Source organism: Corvus moneduloides, chromosome 3 (assembly GCF_009650955.1).
Source record: "Corvus moneduloides isolate bCorMon1 chromosome 3, bCorMon1.pri, whole genome shotgun sequence".
Taxonomy (NCBI): Eukaryota; Metazoa; Chordata; class Aves; order Passeriformes; family Corvidae; genus Corvus; species Corvus moneduloides.
The window spans coordinates 37,919,543-37,944,444 of record NC_045478.1 but is presented as its reverse complement, the minus strand read 5'-3'; the positions used below and the strand labels follow the sequence as shown (position 1 = coordinate 37,944,444).

At 42.3% G+C, this 24,902-nt stretch overlaps 1 protein-coding gene across 1 annotated transcript; it reads right to left on the bottom strand.

The window, feature by feature from the left end:
* Positions 1-287: 287 nt before the first annotated feature.
* On the bottom strand, positions 288-24,664 carry NT5E (5'-nucleotidase ecto). The gene is made up of 9 exons (XM_032104992.1): positions 24,234-24,664; positions 19,448-19,670; positions 13,784-13,972; positions 9,137-9,334; positions 7,582-7,733; positions 4,315-4,423; positions 3,359-3,508; positions 1,668-1,868; positions 288-1,575 (listed from the first exon to the last, which is right to left on the bottom strand). The coding sequence occupies exons 1-9, from the start codon at positions 24,552-24,554 to the stop codon at positions 1,418-1,420; spliced, it is 1,701 nt and encodes a 566-aa protein (XP_031960883.1). The 5' UTR covers positions 24,555-24,664; the 3' UTR covers positions 288-1,417.
* Positions 24,665-24,902: the final 238 nt, after the last annotated feature.

Here is a 24,902-nt window from a genome sequence, read left to right as displayed (position 1 = left end):
ACAACTAACTTAAGGAGTAGTAGTAACAAGTCATCAATGCCAGGGCATAACTTGTAGTGTGTCACGCTCAGTTGTTGTTTGTCTCCCTGTTCTACCACCCCTTACTTAATACAGCTGTGTAATCCAGACCTTTTCATGCACAGCCCTTGAATGGATGTGAAAATGAACGAGGTCTTGAAATTTCAACATACTGAATGTTTATCTTAATGCACCTTTTCCTTGAAATCTGCAGGTGCAGTGAATGGAAGAGGCAAGTAGCTTCAGTGTTGAAAAAGAGTGTAGTAAGCTTTCCAGAAAAACAGCAGGTTTATTCAGAACACTGAGAATCAGTTTAAAACAGCATTAAACAACTCTGAAACATGGTGACATCAAAATTCCCAATGATCTTAGAAAAATAATGATTATTTTGCCCTCATTTGTAAGCAGTCATTTCTTGATAAAGCATTAGCAATGTACACTTAGCATTTAATCTGATTACATACTCATTAGCCTGTCTCTTACAACTATTTTTTTAAACACAGCCTTCCCATAGAAGAGGTTTAATCACAGTTATCATAAAGCCAGGTTATGCTGTAAAAAGCCTCATTACCTGACTATTTCCCAAGGATGCTGAAAGTGCTGCAGGAGTCAATGCCTGTATCAGACATTTTCTTGGAATGTGACTAATACAGAATAAAGGCAGGAGTCCTGTGCTTTGTTCTTTGGAAGAGGTACAAAATTGAGCATAGCTCTGTGAAATACAGTCATAGATTGTGTTCTCACTCTAGATACAGTCCCCAAACTGATCATTATTTAAGAGTAAAGAATACCGAATCTGTTAAAATTGATAAAAATTAAGTCAAGCTTTTATTGCATCCTTTATTAATGGAAAATATAAGTGTGATGTTTCTTTTTGAAAAGTAAAACAAAAACTTTTTAAAATTGCATTTTAAATAGACCTCATGATTTTAATGGCACTGAGTTTAATCCATTCTTTCAGGCATTCGTGTAGGTGTGATAAATAGGACTGGAAGCAAAGTAGAGAGATTGAGTACCTTAACCCTGAGTGGAGATCAAAGAAAGGAATATACATCTGTAATAAATCCATTTCTAGAAGCTTGTTTACATTGCTGGGATCAGGTTGTTAACTCACTATCTAAAGCAGCTAAAAGAATTTGACAATTTATAATACCCCCTTTCAGTCTGTCATTGTTTTATGATTGAGCAGTAACTATTCACTGCAACTTTGCTTCTTGACACCTCAAGCCAAATTGCAGGTACCAAGAGAAGTCATGGGTTCTGCCCCCTTGCCTGATGGGGGCTGCTCGCTGCTGACATGCAGCAACCTCACTGCTCAGTCATTGTAAGGTGTAACAGAAGAGAACAGTTCTCTTTTCCCTTCATTAGTATCATCTCTCCTGTATTCCTCAAAAAAAAATCAAGTGTGCAAGAATGTTACAGTGAACAATACAGAGATCAGGGTGAGACTTGCTTGGATAAAACTTCCAGAAGAAAATTTTATTCGACCTTCAACTGCTGGGTAAACTCTCTTCATTCTCTGGAGGTAGCGGGAAACAACCTCAATATCAGGTTCACCTAAACAAACAAACAAACAAACAAATGTTTTCTGCATCTGCCAGGCTCTACCCTGTTAGTGCCCATACTTACCTGGACTGTATCCCCCTTACCTTTACTGTATCCCAGATTTTTGTCTTTCAGCATACTGTAGCCATCTCCTCCAAATAACATATAGGATGGCAGAGTCACGTTGTATATTTCATCCATCTGGAGTGGGACATAGGCTGGGACTCTGCAGGCTGTGCAAAGCACTTCTAAGCTAACAACTCTGCTTCCTGGGGCTCTGGAGAGATCATAGACCACGTGGATGCCTACAAAAATACACATTGGAATGCCACTTAGTACAGTGCATGTTGAACACACAGGGCCAGAAGCAGCATTCTCCCTCATCTTCAGATATTCTTTGCATTACTTCCTATGATCAAGAGTTGTATCATTCTGAATTACACCAGTTAATGTCTTGTGTTCTTTGCACACTACTCAAATTTATGCAAGAACATTCAAGAGGAGTAAGAATTTCTGACTGTTTTTAAGAATTGCACTGTCCCACCTCATTTACTTATCTGATTGTCTGCTCTCATCACTACTCCACAGAAGGAAATTACTAGTCATGGGATTGGAATACTGCAAGATAAAAATACCTCCCCTTATTTCTGTAGTCACATGCTTTCTCATTCCCCTGGCCTGCTGGCTGAAATGACTTTTTTTAAGGCCAGCCAGCCAGCCTAACTTGGTAGCTATTCTGGATAATAGGCACTGTCCTGAAAAAGGAAAGCCAGACCAGGGCTGTACGCTGCAGTTTCTCCGCACTGTAGGAGAAGCAGCACTTCTCATTGTGAGCCTTCCTTGATCAAGGCCAGGAGAGAGCCAAGCCCCTGGCTTGGCCAAGAACTGCAGACAAGGAAGCCACCAAGCTTGTTCAAAGCACGGAGGCTCTTCCAATCTTGGTGCTCTTCCTGCTCTGGATCTTCCATCCTGAACCCTTTTACAGAGCTACTGGTTGTCTTCTTTTTCTGCAAGAAGGCAGTAAGCGGGGCTTTTACCTTAGAGGTACCTAAGAATGTGGTAAATTACAGGTGAAAGTGCGAGGCATGGATTGTGTCTGTGGCATGTGAGGGATCACATAGTCGGGGTCTGTGGGAGGAGAGGCATGGAGGGAGGGAATGCATCAGCCCCTGCCCTTGAAGTTTAGCTCTTCTGCTAACTAAACAATACAATCTGCACTATATGACAGAGAGACCAGGAATAAACATAACTGTAGCCTAATGCACATCTGGATAAACATATAGGCAGCTGCAATTAAAGATATGAATAGATTTTTAATATTAACTGTTCATCCATAAAATATTTAGAAAGTCACTGGAGCAATTCCATAGCCCACTCTGACAAACTCTAAAGCTGTCATCAATCATTAGAGAATTGCACAAAATTATTCTGATAAACTGAAATTCAGCACATCTATCCAGTTTGGCATTTCAGGTAGGCTGCCAGTTAAGAGCTAAAACCTGAAGTTTGTTACAGCTAATTGCAGTGTTCAACTGATGCCATTACGGGTTCGGGAAGGTTGGGAACACTGTCTCTGCTGAAGGGAACGGCGATGGCCTGTGTGCTGCAGTGGCTCAGGCAAACATACATATTATCAGGGATAAACAGCGTCTGCTGGGTGGCACGTGAGAGGCACAGGGTGAGGATGTATGGCCAGCTTGGCATTCCATTCTTAAAAGAAGGCTTCCAGTGTAATAAGGCCAACAGGAGGGATGACTGTTTTGGAAAACTGGGAAGAGGAAAGAAGAAAATGTACCTCCAACCTGCAGCAGCTCTCCACTTCCTCTTCCATATCTCCTCACACTGTGCTCAAAAGCTTCTTTCAGCGTGGAGCCTTTTAATGTCACCATATCAAAACGACCTCCAAATGGCAAAACAGACAGCAAATCTTCCATAGTAATGCTACCTGGGGGAAAGAGACTTTGTTCACTTCTTGATTTTGGTTTTGGGTTTTTTTTTTTGCTGTTGTTGTTTACAGAATTATTTTAGGATTGTTTAACATCAGTTTTTGACAAGGATCATGGAAAATACAGTTTAAGAAAATGAGGGCTGGTAGGGGTGAGAATCACATATTTTGTCCCAAAGAACCTGCATCTTTTATCGTCCAGCAAGTATCAAGACCAATAAATCAGAATTTGATGTAACTGCATGTATTGCTATTCAAACAATAGCAAAAGCTACTAAAAGACATGACAAACCACCAACCTAAGAAGAAACACAGCTATTCATACTACGTCAGGCAATTTTTGCAGTTGATTAAGATTTACTCCTAGTCGTACAGAAAGATTTAGCCAAACTGAGAAAGCTGTTTGTTTTCAAGTTGCATTTATGTGGTATCAGGAAAATAAAAACTAAAACCTTAGCATTCAGAAAAACCCAGAATTTACTTACTCTACAGCAGATTACAGAAGGCTCACAGCGACCATAGCGGATGACCCTGTACAGCAGGAGACCTTTCTTTGTTCCAAGGCAGCAAGGAGAGAGGGAAATTATAAAAAGCATTGTGTACAAACAATGCTAGAGACTTCTATCAATGTCAGCCTGAGTGCAGTTGTGCTCAAATGATGGATAACCATTTGAGAAAGTTTGAAATCGCTTGTAATCATTGTGCAAACCCCGTCAAAACAAGCCCATACCTAACTGTGTTCAGGCTGGCATAACTTGATTCCCTCTTCCTGATAAAGTTGTTATTCAGCTGGTAATTTTACGTACCATTAGTGGTCTGCTCATCAATGGGTGACCGTATCCCACCTCCATTCAGGATGCACATTGAAACATGGTTCCACGTCTTTTTATCCGGACACCCGACATTCTCATAAAGCTACCAAAGGAAAATGTTTAAACAGATTTTATCGTCACTTATTACAGGCTCTGGAAATTTACACCAAATACAATCTGAGACTGAAAGGAGACAGAAAGGTTTTGGGGTTTTTTGACATTCTCTTCAGCCCCATTTTAAAATACTTAGTTATTAAAAAACCCAAGCAAGTATTTCATTTTTTAAAATTCTTAACATGAAAAATATTTGCCTTTTACTGTAATGAACTCTTGGACTCTGCCCTAGTCTGTGTGTCTATGGCATGGCCAAGGCAGGCCACCTAAACAAAGGAAAGGTGATTTTTGATTTCAATGACTGTGATAAAGACAAACGATTTAAGCATATTTAGAGAACCGGGAAGTGAAGAGGACCTTAAATATTTTTGTTCATTAAAATCACTTTGGGAAAGCATAAATTAATCATGTTGCAGGGAATTAAGTTTTTTCAGCTTCTCTGTGGTTTGTTTTAAATATTTGGAATGGTCTTGGCTAACAAGAAAGATGTAGAACAGTGGAAGAACAGGAAACAGGCATACTAGATCAGAAAGTCTACTCTGCACAGCAGTGTGTCCTCAGCAGTTCAGTGGCGAGGCTCTGACAAAATGCAAGGACAGGATACTATTTGCTTGTGGCATCCTTATAGTAGTAAAGACAATGGAGACCAGCTATTTATTGGTTAAATAAGGACAATAAGCCTCCAGTGTTAATCCTCAGAAATAACTTAGTGGAACAGGAAAAGGCTGAGAAAATGACCTAGGATAATAGAAAGGATGAACTGGTTCCATACTGGAATGACTGTGGTCAGGACTCTTCACTCTCGCAGAGAGAGCAGTACCAGAAGCACATGACAGAAGCCTATAAAATGAAGAAGGGCATGTGGAGGCTGGGGAGGAATCTGTGTGTTTTCTCATTTCAAGAATGACAAAAAACCTGAAAAATTCAGAAAGGGGTGACCAGGATGGTCAAAGACACAGAAAAGCTTCTGTGAGAAGAGATAATAGAAGGAAATATTCGAGAAGGCTATAAAATCATGAGTGGTGTGAGGGTGGACAGGGAGTAAATGTTCCAGTGCAAGAACCCCTTGACTTCCAGCAGTTATGCAGGCAGTGGGCAGCAGCATGCTGCACACCAGCAAGACCAAGGTCTCTGCAGGGTGTGCAGGTCTGTGGTGGAAAGCCCCGCCACCAGCTGCTGGGAAGGCTGGAGGCCAGCAAAGGGCAGTGGAGCCACTCTGTGGGAGCTAATCCCTGCTGTCTCCCTCCCCTTCTCCCTCTCTCTCCCTGTTGTTCTTTCTTGCCCTCCCCACAAGTTGCAGTTGAGCCAGTAAATGTCAAGAGACCACTTTTGCCATGGGGAATCCCTGAGCTGCAAGCTGGTGGAAGACATGGACAGATCTGAGTACAGCAACTCCACAGGCTTGCCCGGAAATATGCTGTTCCCCTACCATCCCCACTCTGTCACTCTTTAGACAAAACTTTGGTATGAATGATGCTGTCATCTGTTCCAGGTGGGTCACTGCTCTGCTGCACCCCTATGTGAAGTGTTTGTGACCTCTGACTTGCAGCTATGTAAATGCTTTGTGCCTCCAGCTCAGTCATCAAAGTTATGCCCTGAGGCCAGATCCACGCTTAGGTTTGCAAATCATAATCAAAGGATTGCAACTTCCCAGCCCTGAGCTGAGGCAGCTTAAAAGAGGAGCTCACACAGTGCTGTTATCAATTTCACAGCCTTTTCACATCTGAGTCCCTTTAAAGTCCTTTGTAAAATTCTGTCTAGGCCTGTCAACCTTTTATTCTGAGATTTTGGGCTCCTGTTTGAGATGCATCACTGAACTCAATGGACCTCTGTTTTGACCCAGCACAAACATTCAGTCAGGCTTCTGCAATTCTTAATCTCTCTGTTTCTCAGGACAACTCTAAATATTAAAGCTCATGGAACAGGCAGGTCTATTTTTTACCTTCATACCTCTGGCCACGTGTCAGCGCACCGGAAAGCACGTATAGAACTGGCAAGGCAACGTGAAGAGAAATCTATGTATCTACTGATGACTGCAGGTGGCTGTCTCGAGACATTGATTTAACTAAAATAGAAATTGACCCCCCTAAGACAAAATGTACAGCAAGAAAATCGACAGACTTCTGAGAGATTACAAGGTTACTTTCTGTAAGGTTGAAAAGTGCCAAAGCATTTGTTCACATTTTTTCAAATAAAGATATTAAGAAGTCTAGCAGAAAAAAAAAAGCATGCTGCAATTCTAGGAGAACTGTATGCAGAATTCCCAAACATTAATCTGATTAGGAAATTAGCCCATGAACTAAGAATTATTTTAAGGACTACAATAAGAGCAATAACATGGACTAGATAAATAGCTTTGGGGACATATCTAAGTGAAAACTCAGTATTATTAATTGTCACTTAACTTTATGGGAAAGTTAATTTTCTGGAAACAGTCACATTAGTGAGTGTTTTTCCCTGAAACACTTAAATGAAATGGTGCTGCTGGAGAGCAGTAAAACTTAGGAAGTTTAAAAATTGGAAGTGACTTCTTGTAAAAAGACTTTTCTGGAGTTACGTGACACTTAAAGCCCAGTAGTGCCTGTCAGAACACAGCAGGGGCTGGTGGCTCCTTCTGGGCTGCAGTGTTCTGTGCCCAGCTGGGTGTCTGGCCTTTCCCACTCTCTCCTTGCTTCAGCTGGCACCTTCTGAGCCCTTCAGGGGGACAATTCTTGTCAGTAGCTTGACAGAAAATAACGCAGATTTGTTTTCTGTGCCAGTGAAGAGACAGCAAAGCCCAGTGAGTAATGAGAGGACAGAGGGTGAGTGCTGTGAGCAGGGGCCAATTAGCAGGAGGGGCATGGGAGCTGAGCTCTCCTCCTTGCTTGAGGAATGGGCTCTTAGATCAGACTGCCATAGCTCTTAAAAGTGCAGCCTCAAAGCAAGCTGTGAAAAAGCCGTCCTCTCTGTGAGGCTATGTACAAAGGATAAACTGCTCCCTACTCTCTGCAGCAACATTCCTTATACTTCTGCCAGGTCTCTCTAGGGACACGCTGGATGTTGCACTTTTGAAAAGCAGGCACAGAGCCCGTGTGCTGATAGTGTGGATCTGGATAGCTCTGGAGTAACCCTTAGATGTAATTGCTACCTGTGGTGGAAACATCTTACCACAGCATCACAAAGCAAATTTCCCATGTTACATTCCTGGAAACGGCATGCTTGACTTGTACCATTCAGGTAAACACTAGTTTTTCCAATCTCTTCAGAATAATTCCCCAGGTTTTCTCTCCATTTTTCCACTTCTTCCTTAATGTGCTCATCTGTAAAGTAATATAAAAGTGTAAAATAAGCATCATACATATCTCATATTAATGACACTTCAGTGAATACAAACCTTAGGGAAAAAAACATTAGGGATTCTAAAAGGTTACACTTTTCCTAACAGTGTCTCAAGCAACATGGCAACTATACTCACTTCAAAAAAAGCCTGTCATGGGAGAAGGCAGGACAGGACAATGAAGGGAATAAGCCAGTCCTGTGCCACATCAAGGTTATCTCCTCTCTACTTTTGCCCAGCCCTGTTCTAACCTCTGACTGATGGGGTTTCTAGTACCTACCTTGACAGGTGAGAGAATTTTTAATATACAAGCGAGATTGGTCTTTGACATAATTTTTTCCCCTCTCTTTAACGTTGTGCTGAAAGGAAAACTAGCTCAAATATCAATGTCAAGGAATAAGCCCTTTATAGAAATTCTCTATGCAAATCTGTCTCTTGGGTGAAAACTTAATTATTTCAGAAAAAACCCCAAAGATACTTGGATATGCAGAGAGATGTCACAACTATTTTATATCAGCTATTAATTTTAATCAATTTTCCCCCACCTGTCAGCAAGAACAACATTTATAAAATTATACCACCAATGTATCTGAATTTTCATTTTTACTGACTTCAGAGAGAGAATGTAAAGTCTCTTTACATCATCTCACTACATTAATAGGTCACTGAGAATAACACAGTAAATATCTATGAACAAATAATTTTTAAATTATTTGTTTTACAAGTACTCAGGTAGAACCTAGAAAGTCTGATAAAAGCTCAGAACTTCATGCAGCAAGCATGAAGAAACAGAGATTAGAAAACCAGCCCTGGGTAATTACAGAACTGACAAAAAAACAGTTCACAGATCTCAGATGGAGTTACAAACAAAAAGTGACAGACTCGCCTCCTCCCACTTGTTTAAATGTTTCAGAGTTAAAACTTGAACGCAGTTAGCACTGCATACAAGAACTCTTGGGTTTGTATATTATATTTGCACGTTAGCAGAGTAGTTGGCAGGGTACTTCAAGTTTTTCCTGGAACATTTCCACTTTCCTGTATTGCTCTGAACTCTGGTCTGAAGAACCCAGCCTCTGGCAAAACAGTGTAAATTAGACCTCATAATCTTTTAAATCACAATTACAGGACTAGCTAAAGCAGGTTCTACAAAGTGGTAAGGTATTGTACCACCGAATTCTTACAAAACGACTTTCAGGGATTTTAAATAGATAAAAAACCACTCTGAATATGTACATATTCAACTGTAACAGAGCCTGAACCCTACACAGAAGAGAACAGCAACCTCAGAAAGAAAGCTGAATTCTTATTCAGACCTTGTATTTAACATGACAAGACTTGAATTGTAGCAGAGTGCTGCAGGCAAACTCAAGTGCCTAGTCCACATACCTTCAGGAATACTGCTGTCCAGCAGAATGGGGTTTCCAACGGCTTCAACTACATTTCCTTTCTTGTCAAATGTAACATTTAAGCAACCAAGATATTTTCCATAAGCATAAGCTTGTACAACTGGCACCTTCCTCCCATCATCTGAGTCAACCATGAATGGATACGGGCCAGCTGGCAGTTCAGTAGAGGGTGGGGTGCCTGCACAGAACAAACATGAAAAGTGGGTCTTCAGCTCAAGGAATTCCTACAGTGACATTTGAAATGTTTCTCAGCCTTAAAAAACACAGATAGGATAGAAACAGCCATGACTGTACCGGATGACAAGCACACATTTGGTTGCTCAGTTATCTCATAACAGACAATGTTGTTTTCAGCACACGAGCCCACATAACTACCACAGTGTTTTTTAAGTTATGACAGCACACTCCACCATGACATCACATCACAACAGCAACAAAACAACTTTTCATTCCAATTATGCAATCTAAACCCCTCAATAATGCAAACATTCCAGCCACTGGATGAAAAGTTTATTGTTGAGCCTTCATACTACATTATTCTGCATCAGATAGAAAGTAAGAATCTTAGTAAATCATACATCAGACTTCTTGACCTGAAAGAGTCTAAAGTATTTTTACTGTTAATAAGCACATAGAATACCTACAAGCAGTACTGTGAATTTGTACATACAGCCAGCTGACTTTTTTTTTCACTATACTAAACAGCCTCCAAAATTCCAGAGAGGCTGCAAACTCTCCGCAAAACCAAACTTCATTAAGCATTGAAGCCGTGTAGTTATGGATTTAAAACGACTATCGACCTGCAAAGTCTGAAAGGTGACTAGATGGAGGACTTGGAAACAGATTAAGGCAAGGCACTGGCAGAAAAAAAGAGAGAGCTCAATTGGCATAGGCTACCACAAGATTTAGAAACCATACAGGACAGAAAGTGGCAAAGAAAACTGGAACTGCACAGCACAGCTCTTGCCTCAAGGGTACCAGCCTTCTCTGTGTCTCCTTGACGTTATCTGCCTAGTGACAGTATTATCTCAGTAGTATCTCTCCCGGCTGTTATTCCTGTCATTATTTCTACCCCACTGCAAGACCAAGGTTGGGTAGCTCCAAGAGCCATCATGTGCTGTGTGACAGAGCTCACTCAGAGCCTGCTCCTTACTCCTGTCCCAAAGGTGGTGCCTTTCCCATCCAGGTGCTGGGTGAGCGCTGGGGTGCTGGCAAGGCAGGGGCACAGGGGAGCAGGTGCAGAGGACATGGATCCACAGGAAAGCAGGCTGTTCACTTCCACAGCTCACAGAACAACTTGTTTCCTTCCATTTACAGTTGTTTACGAAATATTAAATCCTAGGATAAGCAGCATAATAAATATTCCTTCTAGAACTCTGATATGATTCACGTTCCTCTCTAATCCCTCCTATTCTCCAGGGAGAAGAGCCACAACAAACTGCAAGCTGAACCAAACTTACCACAGAACTAGCTTTTCTACTTTCAGCCAGGCCAACAGAGTTCGTTCCTTGGAGTGCCACTTTACTATTCATTTATTTGGGGAAGAATTTAAGGAATCCTGTAGCTTATGAGGGTTCTGCAGGATTTATGCATACAAAAGTGGCTTTGGGGTTTCTGAACTGAAAAAGGAATCAGTTTTGATTTCTTGCCCTTCTTTAGTCCTCAAATGAACAGAACATTAGAAAGTTATTCTTTCTAGGCATTATTTTAGTTTATATCAGCTGTGTGTGGTTAAGTGCTTGTCCAGAGTCTTACTCATTTCTTGCTTTCTAAAGAAATACTTTCTGATACTGATACTTCCTTGCAGGATTAATTATCACTGTGACGTCTTGCCCTTGCAAGAGAGGTGTGTTCCTTCCAAAATGCAAAGACTATTCAGTGCATCTTACCCCAAAGAACACAGCACTAGAATTCATGATCAGTCAAGGCATGAAAGCTGTTTCATTACAAATGCACAAACTCATACTGGGTGACTAAAGAACCTGTAACACTTTCCTATCCTCTTACCCTGTTTTAGCCAACACACTATATTTTCAGAACATCAGTTCTGATGAAAAACAGAAATTAAACTGCTCTAATCCAAAACTACCACTGCTGTTTGAATCAGTTCTACAAATCAAATGCACACCTGAACAAGTCAGGACAATATTTGCATTATAACCTGTGGATAAACCAGGGATTGGCAAATGTCTTAGAGACAGGTTGGACTAGTCCAAAATGAAATCCTTACACTAAGATTTCTCTCATGGGCAGTATGTCTCTAAACTTCCGTGACAGACAGAACAGGCTGAACAGCTCTTACTTCTCCACTTATACTGAGCTGAAACATTCTCCCACATTCTGCTGCTAGTTATTGATTACACCTCTTGATTTGAGTGAGAGCTTATAAGCTCAATATATGCATCGAGACATGCACTAAGACATTTCAAATCAGATGTTTTACTCTGCAGTGAAATCACCTCCCCAGATGCAGCTATTTCTCTGTGAATGTTGACTGATGGCTTTGACTCAACATGACATGGTTCACAAATGCACTCATGGTACTCCTGAATGGGTGAGTACATGCTTCACAGCACTTGGGATAAAAATTATATGCTCAGACCCCATTCCGTCAGAAATCATATTTTGACTAAATAGATATTTTTGGTGTATCTCCCCCAGATACGACTTCTTTTTAAATTTTTCTCACCTTGCCAGTATTAACAAAAAAAGTAAGACAGTCTTGTTTTATCAAAACAATAGAGCCCTTGGAAAAGCAACCAGAACTCATTCTCAGCTGAGATCTTTAACCCAAAGGCTGCAGATTCTCATACTGTGTGCTCTCTCTGGCCTTGTGAATCTTGGACAGCTTCAAATGGGGAGGGGTGGAACAGCTTGACACAGTCTAGTCTGACAGCAGGCTACTCTCTGGGATGACAAGAGGTGTGCTTGTGAACTCCTACAGATTTAGACAGGAGGTGAACTCAGATGTGTCAGCTCCTGCAGCACTTCACATCATGATTCCAAACTGTGACAAGTGGCACCTCTTTGGATCACACCCAATAAAGTATTTTGACTACTATAGCTACCACTATGAGGCACAAGCTCTCTACAGGCACTGACTGACAATGTGCAAAAGAATATGGATTCCACTGTGTAAACACCCACAGTGAATGCACACTTTGAATATGGAATCCATCCTTGTTTTTCCCCATCTCAAAAATAATTCAATAAAATTGCAGGCTGCACCCCAAGACAAGAGCAAGGTCTCTGTGGGATGTGCAGGCTGTGTAGGGCAGTGTTGGAATGCCCTGCTAGAGGCTGTTGTGGAAGTTGAAGGTAGCCAAGAGGAGATGGAGCCAGTAAATATCAAGACACCACTTCTGGCTTGGGGAGTCCCTGAGCTGCAAGCTGGTGGGAAACACGGGCAGATCTGAGTAAAGTGTCTCCACAGGCTAATCCCCCTCAACCAGTCCCCTCAGTCACTTAGACATGTGGTATTGGGATGGTCTGTCCTGTTGTTTGTTCCAGTTTGGCTACTTCTCTGCTGCACCTCTATGCAAAGTGTTTGTGAGCTCTGACTTGTAGGTAGGTGTGTAAATGCTTTGTGCTTCCAGTTTAGTCATCAAAGTTACTCCCTGAGGCCAAATTCAAGAGATATTCTGATCTGCTCAGTGTATAACTGTGGCATGCAATTGTTTCTTTTTAACAAGTGAGATAACAAAAGGTGAGAGTCCAGATAAGACAAAAAAGGTGTGAGAAAGAGAGGAGATGAATAGGGAGAGGAGGGGATGATGGACAGTGCAAACCTTTTAAGTGGTTAAGTTCCTAGGGTACATAATGTTATCCCTGTGACTAGGGCACATAGGAAATTTTTCTGAAAATTACAGGAAGTTCCCATTATAGTCTCAACCAGTTGTTAAAGTTTCTGCTAAATTTAAAGAACTTTAAAAATTCAATCAAACAGAACAAAAAACCAGTCTCTCTTTTACTTGTGTCCTTACACTCTGGGGAAGGTAACAGCATTGGAGAAGCTGCTGATGGTAAGTGTTGCCTAAAGTAGCACTAGTGCAGGAGAAATCAGATCAGCAATGTTTATCTCTTGAATGACATCTGCCTCTAGAGAAAAGAAGAATAAAGCAGAGATTAAAAGAGGGATTGAAATAAACAGATGAAACTTGGGGAAAGTATTTTCATGGCAGGCTAAATGGAGACCTAAAGAATCAGATTACAGAGAAAATCAACACCGGCAGCAGTTTTGAAGTATTCTATGACTGATTTTTCAGGTTAAGTCACATACATGTTTAAAAGTAGACAACTAATTTACTCCTTTATAGGCACGAGCTTGAAAGAGGTACAGTATGTTTAGCAGTGATTTACCAGTGTTACTACTTTTGTTCCTCTTCTCCACTTTGTATAGACCACCTGGAACATCCAGCATTATGGAACCTCTTAGTGAGTCACAGTACTTGGTGTGCACAGTCTGTTTTGAATTGGTTTCTTCCACGGAAGTTATGGACACATACCAGCTACGAACCCAGCTGAGTGCAGCCAGCAGTAAACTACATTGGTGAAAGTTCTCTTGAGTTTAAAGACAAACAGTTTCAGCTTAGTTTTAGAAGCAATATTTTAGTAGGAAGTAAAATACCTGTATAGAGAAACGTATTTGTATGTCCTCCAATCACAACATCCACTCCTTTCACTTTCTGGGCAATATTTTTGTCCACGGTAAAACCAGAATGTCCTAGTGCAATTATTTTGTTCACTCCCATAGCAGTAAGTTTATTCACTTGTAGTTGCAATGCTTCAATTTCATCTTCAAAGATCATATTATCCCCTTTAAAAAAAAAAAAAAAAAGAAAAGAAAATAATTTACTTACAAAGTACCTTAATTGGTAGTTTAAAAAAAAGGTAGTTGGTATCAGATACCAGTCTGTATAATTAACAGAACTTTGAATGGCAGAGCCTTTCAAATATCCTTAGCTGGTTCAAGCTCTTGATCTGAGTTGATGTTCTTCAGTCTCTCAGGAGCATCAGTGTGCTTAGACTAATAAAACATTTCTGCAACAAGCTGTATGTACTTGCCTAGATTAAATAAGTAATAATTCCATTAAAAAATTCAGTGACACCAATTGTAGGATCAAAAATTGAATGGCTTTTATTATTTAACTAGAGAAAGGAAATGAAATGTGTCAGCGTTTGCATCTAAACACTTGTATTCTATTACAAAGGTTTTGTCTTCCCAAACTGCATTTCTTTAAGACCTTCTATCTTCTCCCAGGTTAAATCTCTCTTTCTTTTTACTCCACACTCATCTTGTTCTTTCCTTTGTCTCCCCTCCCAAAGGCTTTAAACAGCAGCTTCTTCAAAGTCCCCCACCAAACTCTGAATTGCCTTTTTATGTTAATTATCTCACCTAATGTGAGCCACTCTCAGTCACACCAATACAGCACAGCACACATGTGAGATACCATCCTGAAACAACAGCATGAAGAACGGAAAGTCTGGAAAGGAGGAACCTTTTCTGGACAAGAATGTTGGGAAACTGACCATCTTTCTGCAAATTTTCTGTGCCTGCAGAAATTACTCTAATGTGACAAACAGTTACATGAGCACTAGAATAACAGGTGTTCTTACCCTGGGCACGGCGGTTCGGGTTGCACAAAAGGACTTCCTATGTAAGAGGCTAATTTCTCTGACAAAGTTTTAAGAATAGAGTTTAAGGACAGATTCAACCAACCATAAACTTGGACCTTCTGGTAAAGACAACTGAGTAACTTTTCTACCAACTCCTCCTCTACCTAATTCCTCTCCTTCCTGCAGAGTTTTTTGATCAAACCATTTTGAAATATGCCTTTAAAGTAGAAAGATTTCATAACAAAGGGAGGAGTGAAACGAATTCACAATCCACTGCAAAATGTTTCAGGAAATGAGGAGGAAGCTGCTACAATGGAAGAGATAAAAGGGGTTACATAAATTGGTTCACCGCCACACCCATTGAATAGTTCTGTTTGTGCCAGAGGGAATCTCTGTACTGCACGCTGCAGAGTGAATTGTTCAGTGCATCCCCCCATTATCTTCCTGTGGACCTCTTCTCAGAATCAGAGTCAAAAGTTAATTGAGGTTGGAAGAGACCTCCCAGAGCCATGTACTCCAAAACCCACTCAAAGCAGGAACTGAAAGCCAAATGAGGATGCTCAGGATCTAGTCTGAGCAAGCTGAAATTCCAGCCTCTCTGGGAAACCTGTTTAATGGCTTAACCATGCTTATCATGACAAATTTTTTCATTACGTCCCCCCATAATTTCCTGTGGTACTGCTTGAGCCCATTGTTTCTTGTCCTTTCTCTTCCCCTCTGGGAAGTGTCTGCCCCTGTCTTCTCTATAAACTCCCTTACACCAGTGGAAGACTGCTGAAGGGAGCCACTGGCTTCAGCCCCTCTTTGTACATCCTTGCGTTTGACAGCAGCTGGGCCTGATGCAGAGCTGCTGGCAGAAAGGGAAGTGTAAGAAACGATCCCTGAGCGCAGGCTCTTCACGTGCTCCTCTCAGCACCATGGACCAGCTGCATCCCACGGTGTGGGGACCAGTTCTGCAAAGAGAGCTGAGCTCTTGAAACAAAGAGAGGGAACGGGCCACTGACAAGCTGTGCCAGCATGCAGATGCCTGTGGGCTAACTTCTCCCATGGCATGTAGCCAGGTGGCCCATGACAACCAAATGCTCCCCATCAGCACCAGCTCTGGTGTCCCTCTGCACCACTGCAGCCTACAAATGCACCACACATTGAAGACATATTATTATTAATCTTCAGCCTACAGAATCATAGAATCCTTTAGGCTGGAAAATGCCTCAAAGTTCGTAGAGTCCAACCATTAACCCCACACTGCCAAGTCCACCACTAAAACAGTGTCCCTAAGTGCTACATCTACACCCCCAGGGATGGTGACTCCAGCACTTCCCTAGGCAGTCTGTTCCAGTGCTTGGCAACCCTTTCCAAGGAGAACTCTTTCCTAAAATCCAATGTAAACCTCCCCTGGCAAAACTTTGGGGGCATTTCCTCTTGACCTGTCAGTTGTTACTTAGGACAAGGATGCTGTTCCCCACCTTGCTACACCCTTCTTTCAGGCAGTTGTAGAGAAAAGGTATTAAACCAAACCAACCTGCTTTCATAATGAAGGGAAAAACAAAGCCTGTCCCATGCAGGTAAGCCCATCCCTCTCCTGACTGTTATGTCAGGACAGGCAGACACCAGAGCTCAGATGGGTCATCCCACTGCCAACCCACCCACCCACCCACCCACTGATCTCCTGCTGTCTACCTTGCCCTCACAAAGGGAATTCTGCTTGGGGCTGCAGGGGCTTCTCACACCCCTTTCTCCATGGCCTAGTCATGGCATAGCTTTGCATCCTAGTCACCTGAGTAGTTGTAACTGAGATGAAATGGGCCAGCAGGTTTGAAAGTTATGCAGTGGGGGACTGTAAGAGCACTGACACAGTGTTCAACTCTGTAAGAAACCAGGCAAAAAGCAATAAACTGCATAGCACTCATCTGTGCATTTTTCAAAACAATCTGAATCAAAATGACCAACTTACTGCTCTTGTCAGTATTTCACTTCTCTTTCAAGGTATTAAGCTGATGTAGCATACTATTCTCTCTTTAGATGAGGTAGAGTTTCAGAAAAAACATTCAAACTGCTACAACTAAACAAGGAAAAAGAACTGGCTGCCTGCTAAAAATATTGTGCAAGATAGCCAGAATAAAGTGGAATAAATACAATTTAAAATTCCATTTTAGAAAACTCTGCCAAGTTCATAGTTTTAGTAAATATTTTGCTGCCTGTAGGGTTACAGAGTAAGTAGGTTTGGGTTTACACTTTATACAAAAATACAATGGACCAAACAACACTACAGAACTAAAGCAAGTGGGCTGGAACCACCATAGAGTAGAAAGATGGCCTTGTGATTATCAGTTCCAAGCAAATACACAGATAACTGTGTCTATGTGCCAAGTTATGAGCAACTCTTGCAGGACATGGAAAAATCCGCTGAGCACTCAGCTGAGACAGCTGTACATAGCAAAACAGAGAACTCCAGAAAAACTGCCAATCTATAATGTGGCCAATCTGGCTGTAATCTATAAATGTGTTCCCCATCCCTATGGTTTCCAAACAGCAACATCAACAGTACTTTCAGCAGAGATTAGTTGGTCCTTCCCAGTGGAAACACTGAGATTTAAGGACTTTATACTGTTTTCGAGTCTGTTGATAACCTTTTTTAAGCAGACTATGAAAAGTATGAGTTGTAATTTCATAGTTGGGTAGAAGTTATTCAGATTTAATAATGGAAGAAATCACACTCACAAAATACTTCCACAGAAGGCAGTAATGTAGGAATTCATGTTTCAGCATTCTCAAGCTTCCTGTTTGCCTTGAGAATGCCCTAGGAGTGTAGAGCATGCCAAAGCACACAGAGGCAGAGAAAACAAAATCATCTGGAAGAAATGTGTAGAGATAAGCAAGGTGCTGAAAATTTGCAAGGTCCCTTATTAACTGAAAATAAGGACGAGGTTGATAACTATTTAGCCATCAACCCATGTCTGCCATGATTTTACCAGTCTGAAGGATTGCTAGGTCATGGGCAAAATATAGTCACTGAATTATATTAACGTGTCCTGAGCTCACATTTCCAAAGCTTCCAAATGTTCCTCCATATGCTGAGAAGGCAAAGCAGAAAACTGTAAAAACGCTGACCACTACAAATGTTGCTGTTAGAATTTGCTCTGCTTTTTGCTCAGTTACACTGTGGGATATAATTCCTTAGGGGTGTTTCAGCTCCATCTATGGAGCTAACAAGACTTGCCTTTTAACACTGCTTTTTTTTTTAGCTGTGGTCTCTTACAATGTCTCAGCATACTGAGGCATTGGATATGATGTCTAAATGTTATTGGAAATGTATTCAAATGCTTCATAGAATCTCTCCGACACTATCTGGATTTTAACCTGGTGTATTTATTTGCAAGCAAGTTACTTTGATGATCTCACTGCCCCAACACAGGTGTTTGGAAGAAGAGCAGCAGCAGATTTTATTAATCCCTAATGGAGGACAACAGTGACGGTCCTTATTCAAACTTAGCATGACATCAGATGATATCTACCCTCACGTCCTCAGGCACAGGTAAAATTCTACTGCCTACACAAAATACAGATCAATTTTCTTTTCTGTTGGGGGAAAAAAAAGACAGGAATCCAAAACCACATCACTGCAAAATAGAAGTGAGATCAATAAGTCTATTCAGACCTCAGATGTCCATTTCTAGACAGGTTAAACATACAGCACTGGAATTAAAAAACACAGAAGGAATAGTTTTATATTCTAATACTTCCTCAAAGTATTGAATATTCCTCTTGTGAGGAAAACAATGCACTATTTCTGTATTACTAAGCGATACAAAGGGAAATAATAATATGAAGTCCCTTTTCAATGTTTTAAACTAGTGTTTTAAACTAGTGCTTAGAGCATCTGTAACTGCAAAACCCAGGGAAGAAACTCTGGTTTTGTCACATGTGGCCTGAGCTCTGAGCGGGCAGTGACTCATATCTCCTATAGCTGATTTAAATGTGTTTCTCATTCTAGTAGACCATTTTATTTTACTAAAACAACCAAACCCAAACAAAACCCTCACCAAACCAAACCTCCTGAAATGCTGGAAAAAATCGTCCGAAATTGAGAAGCCTTTTTCCTCATCAATTCTAATTTTACTCATGAATGAAGCAACTGTGGTAAAAGCTGAATGGGTGTTCCTTCTGTAGTCTAATTTCTGCAAATACTTTGAGAGGCCAAAAATGTCTTGGGCAACTTTTGCTTCAAAAACAAGTATGAACCTCTCCTTGTTTTTTAGCATGGAGACATCCAAGAACAAAATTTCAACACACAGAGAAATGTCACGCTTCATGCTAGAGACAAGTTGTATTCATGTTTTAACTTTTGTTTAAATGGATAAATAACAATAAAGTAACATGGAATATAACTTAAAAAACCCAGGCAAGAATAAAAATCCCAACAACCTCTGAGCTCTTCTGCAATCTCACTGACTTTCTGATAGTCTTAAATATGGTCCAGGTCTGTATGAAAATGGGTTGTAATGTTAGCAAGACTTTTTAAGGTTAAAAATCAGGCAAAGTTGAATAGTAAATACTGATAAAACAACAGACTTCCCACTTTTCAGCTGAAAACATTCATCGTTGGATTTAAAAAAGTAGGCAAGTAACAAAATAGTAACAAAGGACATAAACTTACATACTAAAGAAAACATACCTGGCTGTGAAAGAAAAGAAGTTTCCTTTGTAGTATAGCCAACAATTCCAACTGATTCTGAGTCAAAACGAACTATTTTAAAAGGATGAACATACTTCATCATTTCATTTCCTAATGGAGTTCGCCCTTTAATATTTGCACTCAGGACTGTAAAATTTGCATTTTTAAGAAGAGGATCCAATAATCCACTCACACCTTCATCAAACTCATGGTTACCCAAAGCCTGTGAAAAGCAAGAAGAAAATATGAGACCCTGCCTCAAATATTCACTGTAAATAGACTTATAAGTTATATGCATGGTATGTTTGAGAAAACAAAGTCTATGTTCTATGAAAGACAACCCTAACTTGTCTAAACCAACACATTCCTGTTTCTCATGAACACAGAAGTGGTTGGGTTATTTTTCTTTTTACATGTAGGTTTTCGTTTTTCAGACTCTCTTACGTGAATACAGATGTGAAAGTCAAAATCCAAAACCTAACTGTTTGTGACTGTGTACCAGATCAAAACCCACTCATTTTACATCCTGTAGCTCTAAAAAAGAGGATTAACAATAACCACAAAGGAAAACATATATTTTGTGTATGGAAAATACATTGTTTAAATACTAAAGAAAATGCTAAATATCAATGACAATATTTGTTATCTTTAAATAAAAAGTGCATTTTAAGAGCTTTGTGCTTGGACTACAGTTTTAAAAACATACTTATTTTGCATTTAGTAAAGATTTTTCTGTGCTTTAACATGCAACAAGAAAATACAACTTTCTATCCATCATTGATATCACTACCTGCCTATTTAACATTACCTAATGTTTATCAGCTAGAGAGAATCCCCTCAGACCATCCATAGTGGGTGTGTGCACACAGGCGGGTACACACTCAGCGCCATGAAGCATCAAGACTGCCACACGAAATGAGCAGTCCAGTTTATTTATTAGCAAGGTAATACCAGCCAGATGATGAATGTTTGGTTTTTCCAGGCTGGTTAAGCAGAAAAGGGACTTACCTGAAGGAAAATTTCTCCTACTTGCCCATTTTTCATGCTCAGCCTGTGTTGCCACACGCCTGTGCCTGAAAGTTTGGCGATAAGCCAGCAAAACCTCCACAGGTGACACGCAAGGACTTTGTAGCATATTTAAGCGTTAGGGAAGGAAAAGATGTATCCACAGAAACACAATACTTGTGTAAGCTGGTACATAATAAGTTCATACGAGGTTTTAGGTTGCAGCTGAGAAAAGCACATAAGAGGTATTAAAGCCAATGGGCCAACTCTTCCAGGCAAAAGTGTGCTCTTAATTTCATTCTGAGATTAAGTGGGGGAGGCTGCATTCATCATCTCAGAAGGCTTATATATCCTTCTGTTCTACTTAAACGACCCACACACCCAGCTGTGCTTGCTCCAACTTTTATTCTCCAAATGGATGTATTAACCCTGGTCATGTTCCAAACCAAGCAGGACCTTGAAGCCACCACAGGCATGGGAGCTCAGTATTTTCAATTAATTGATTAGCAGTGTCTTTCTTTTGGGACAGACAAAGACTCTCGACTCCTTTTATCCTCACAGGCAGGTAGTCAATGGCTCTGTGGAAATTTCAGGATATCAGCACTAACTTGCATTGGAAATCATCTGCTCCTGCTGACACCGGTGAGAACACTACCCATACCCTTGGGAAAGAGCCAAATTGTTTGCATGCTGCTGCAGCACTTTTCCAGAAGAACTAAGAACTATCTCTGAAAGAATCCTGACTTGGGAACACACAATGCACTCCAACTATGTTCCACTTCTAACTGTATTCTAACTGCAATCTAATTTGCTGTAAAAAAAAATACTAATAAAGAAAAAAAAATTACATTCATTTTGATGCTGTCTGGATGTTCTGAAAAGATGTCTGTGGAGTGGTAGAGTATATCAGAATGGTAACAAGCTTTTTCCTCTTGGCTGGTGCACATGCCTTCTGTTCCTCCTAAATATGCAATTAAACCCCAATAAAAAAGGTTGCAAATGAATTAAGAAATTGAATTGGGTGTAACTGCCACCAGCTTGTTGGGGAAAAAACCAAAACCATAACCCAACCAACCAGTTAGGAAAGCTTGTTTCTTTTGGCTTTGCGTCTTGCATTTGGATTATTTCATGTCCATTAGGACACTAACTTTAATCAAAACTTTTCCCATGGTGTGGGTGGTTACAAAGTTGTTCATGAGAAATCACTGGTGGCTAATAATACAGTTTTATTTTTGATGTAAGGGAGGGGAGATGTGGACCATTTTGGGTTCCTAATACTCTGCCTAACTACCCTTACACCCAGAGCTCCTAGGACTCTGTACCTGTGCAATATCCCTTCACCAAATCTGAATCCGTTGGCCAGCATAAGTGTAAATCACAAGGGGGAATACACAGAATATTCAGGCACACAGCATGTGATTATATAATCCTCTTTTCCACAAGGAGCAAGTCTAAAAATATTTCAAAATCAGGATACAAATTAACAGAAGGATGCAACTTAAAAGTAAAGCTAGAAAACTTCCATCATCCCTCCAAATACTGTCTTCGAGGTATGTAACTTGGATTTCAGTCTTAATTACACCAGACAAAAAGGCTGGTGCCATGAAAAATTTCGGAAGGCAATGAAACAGGAGAAAACAGACTGGAGGTGATAGCAAGTATAAATGAGAAAAAGGTAAACTTAAAAAAAGAAATTTCTCCTATTTGTGGAGCAAACCTCTAATGCTTCCAGACTGTCCTAAATCCTCCTATGGCTCCTGCCCGCATCCTGTAACAACTTTAATGACTCATGCTCCCTCCATCCTGTTTGTAATCCTAGTCCTGTAGCTCACTTCTAAACATTTCAATAATCCCCACCCCTTCTGTCAGGGATGTGACTTCCCAAATTTTGCTTAAAGAAACACTAGCTCACCCTTCTCAGTGCGGCTCTTACCTTGCTCCCTGTGCCCCCCCCCAGCCACCATCCCCACTGCACGGCCCCCCATGGTCCACAGACAGAAGAATAGAAACAGATGCTTCAGCTCCGCCTAACACTCAGCAACTGTTCCTCGGGCTCTTTGGTAGCAGAGCAAGACTGAGAAGCTACAGAACGTTTAGCGCCTATCCTGTCACCTTCTATTCAAATTATAATAAGCAGCACCTCCACAGAGAACAAGTGGTTGACTACTTCACCTAAGGCATTCACGTCTGGCACAAGCCTCTGGCTATCTGGTATGGGGTGGGTTTATTTTGAAAGCTTATTCTGATGAAAAAGCTCATGGTGTCTCCAAAAACAGGTGCTTCCTCCATAACACGTTTCTAAGACTGAACACTACTTCAACACTGCCTGAAAAAATTTCTTCTTGTGATATGATCAGGAACTGTGCATGCTCGCAGGCTGCCCATGAACCAGTTACACCAGCAAGCACAAGTCTGAAAAATGACAGACAGCAGAAAACTTTGTGAAGAAAGGAAGGAAAAACCACCTCAAGCTATTTCTGCACTTCAGAATCCCAAAGTGCTCCCCAGCTCTCAGTGAGGATGAGTCCTGAGTGCACACACTCCTCTCCCTCACCATTGGGAGAAACGAGCCTGTTAATGCTAGTTTCACAATTAGAAAACCGTTCACTAGGGCATGTGAAGAGGGAGCAGTATCCTCCACAGACCTCTCGGTCTCCTGTTTAGCCTAAGAAAGTGCACTGGGACATAGCTTTCCCTTCCACAGCTGTTCTGAGGCAGAGGGAATACACAGGTGAAGTAATTTTCACCTGGAAAGGAAAGCACAGTCCTTTCCAGACAAAGCAAAAAAGATGAAGACAGAGGATGTGATATGCCCAGAAGATTTTCCCCTCAAGTTGTCAATTGGGATGAAATAAATATCCAAAACAGCAACTAAATATCCAAATAAATAAATAAATATCCAAAACTCTCAAAACGGCAGTTATGCTCAAACATCATATTAATCTCTCTCCTTTCTGGGGTTTTACACAAGAAAAATAAGCCACTGCCCTGAGACAAAAGATTTCAGGACATGGAGTGACATCCCGCAATCTCAGCCACAAATTCTACCTTCCTCTCATCACTTCGACGACCAAAAGAGACAGAGTAAAGGTGCAGGGTTAGCACAGTATTAGAGACCGTCCTTACTAATGTGCTGTTTCAGTCTCTGGGCTGTTTGTACACAGCCCCTTATATTCGGTCATGACCGCAGCTCTGACGGGACTGGACACAACCAGGGTGGCACAGATGAAAACTAAAAACCTCTACCTTTAGAAATAGCACTAACAGCGTGTGCCACCTGTCCCCTTCCCGCAGGACTGAGGCAGGACAGGCTGCGAGCCTCAGGCAGAGTTAACTCCTCTGTCTCAGGCCAGACTCTTCGGCCAGCTTTTTCTGGGGTGATTTCCATGGCTTGCCAACACCTCTCCAATAGAGCCCGTCCAGCCCCTTGCCCGCCCCCAGCCCCTGCATCTCCCAAGGAGAGCTCTTCCATTGCATCACTCTGTGTAGCCTTGCCATCATCTCCCGGTTTCTGGCTGCCCGTGGGGCGGCCAGCTCACGACTTAATTCGGCGGGTAGCCCGCCACCCAGCACATCACCTCCCCTGTGCTCGCCTGCCTTCCAGCTACTTTTGGCCACAGTTTTAGCATTACCTACAGTCTTTTCTTATGCAGCTTTACGCACTGAAGGAGGCGGCAATGCGAAAGACCGGCAGCGGGCGAGGAAAGGCAAGAACAGACCCAGCACCCAAGGGGAGAGAGGGAGGGAGGGAGGGGTAGCCTCTTCCCCCGGCCTGCTTTACCATGGCATCGTAGCGCAGGAGGTTCATGAAGTGGACCGCCTCCCGGCCCTTGAAGCGGGAGAACCACACGGTGCCCTGGTACTGGTCCCCGGCGTCCAGCAGCAGCACGTTGCCGTGCGCGGCCCGCTCCGCCGCCACCCGCGCCGCTCTCCGCGCCACGCCGCCGAAGCATCCCGGCTCTGCCGCCGCGCAGCGCCGCGGGCCCGCGCCCTGCGCCTCCACCCGCGCGTGCACGTCGTTGGTGTGCAGCAGGGTCAGCCGCAGCTCCGCCGCCTCCGCCGCGCACAGCCACAGCGACAGCCACGGCCACAGCCCCCCCATCCCGCGGGGGCTGCGCGCCGCTCCGCCGGGCCCCGCAAGGGGTGGCTGCGGCACGGGAGGAGGGCCGGGGAGCGGGGCGGGGAGCGGGCGAGCCACCGGGAACACCGCGCAGCGTGCGCGCCGCCCCGGAGAGCCTCCGGCTGTGACCCGTCCGCGGCCAGGCACGGGCTGCCCGCTGGGCGCGGCCGCCGCAGGTGCTCCGCAGCTGCTGGGCGTGGGCAAGGAGGGCTCGAGGCGGCCGCCCGGGGCTGCGGGCTGTGTCCTTGCCGCGCCTCGCTGCTCACTCGCTGCTCGCCCGTCCTCAGGGCTCTTCGAGCCCCAGGTAATGTCCTGCGCCCGCGCACGTCC

What these genes read in the sequence shown, in the direction of transcription:
- NT5E (XM_032104992.1), bottom strand. Translation starts at nt 24,554, where the DNA reads ATGGGGGGGCTGTGGCCGTGGCTGTCGCTGTGGCTGTGCGCGGCGGAG. An exon ending in TCCTGCGCTACGATGCCATG is followed by an intron (nt 19,671 to 24,233) that starts GTAAAGCAGGCC and finishes TGCTTTTCACAG; the next exon opens with GCTTTGGGTAACCATGAGTT. An exon ending in TGATGAGCAGACCACTAATG is followed by an intron (nt 3,509 to 4,314) that starts GTACGTAAAATT and finishes TCTTTCCCCCAG; the next exon opens with GTAGCATTACTATGGAAGAT.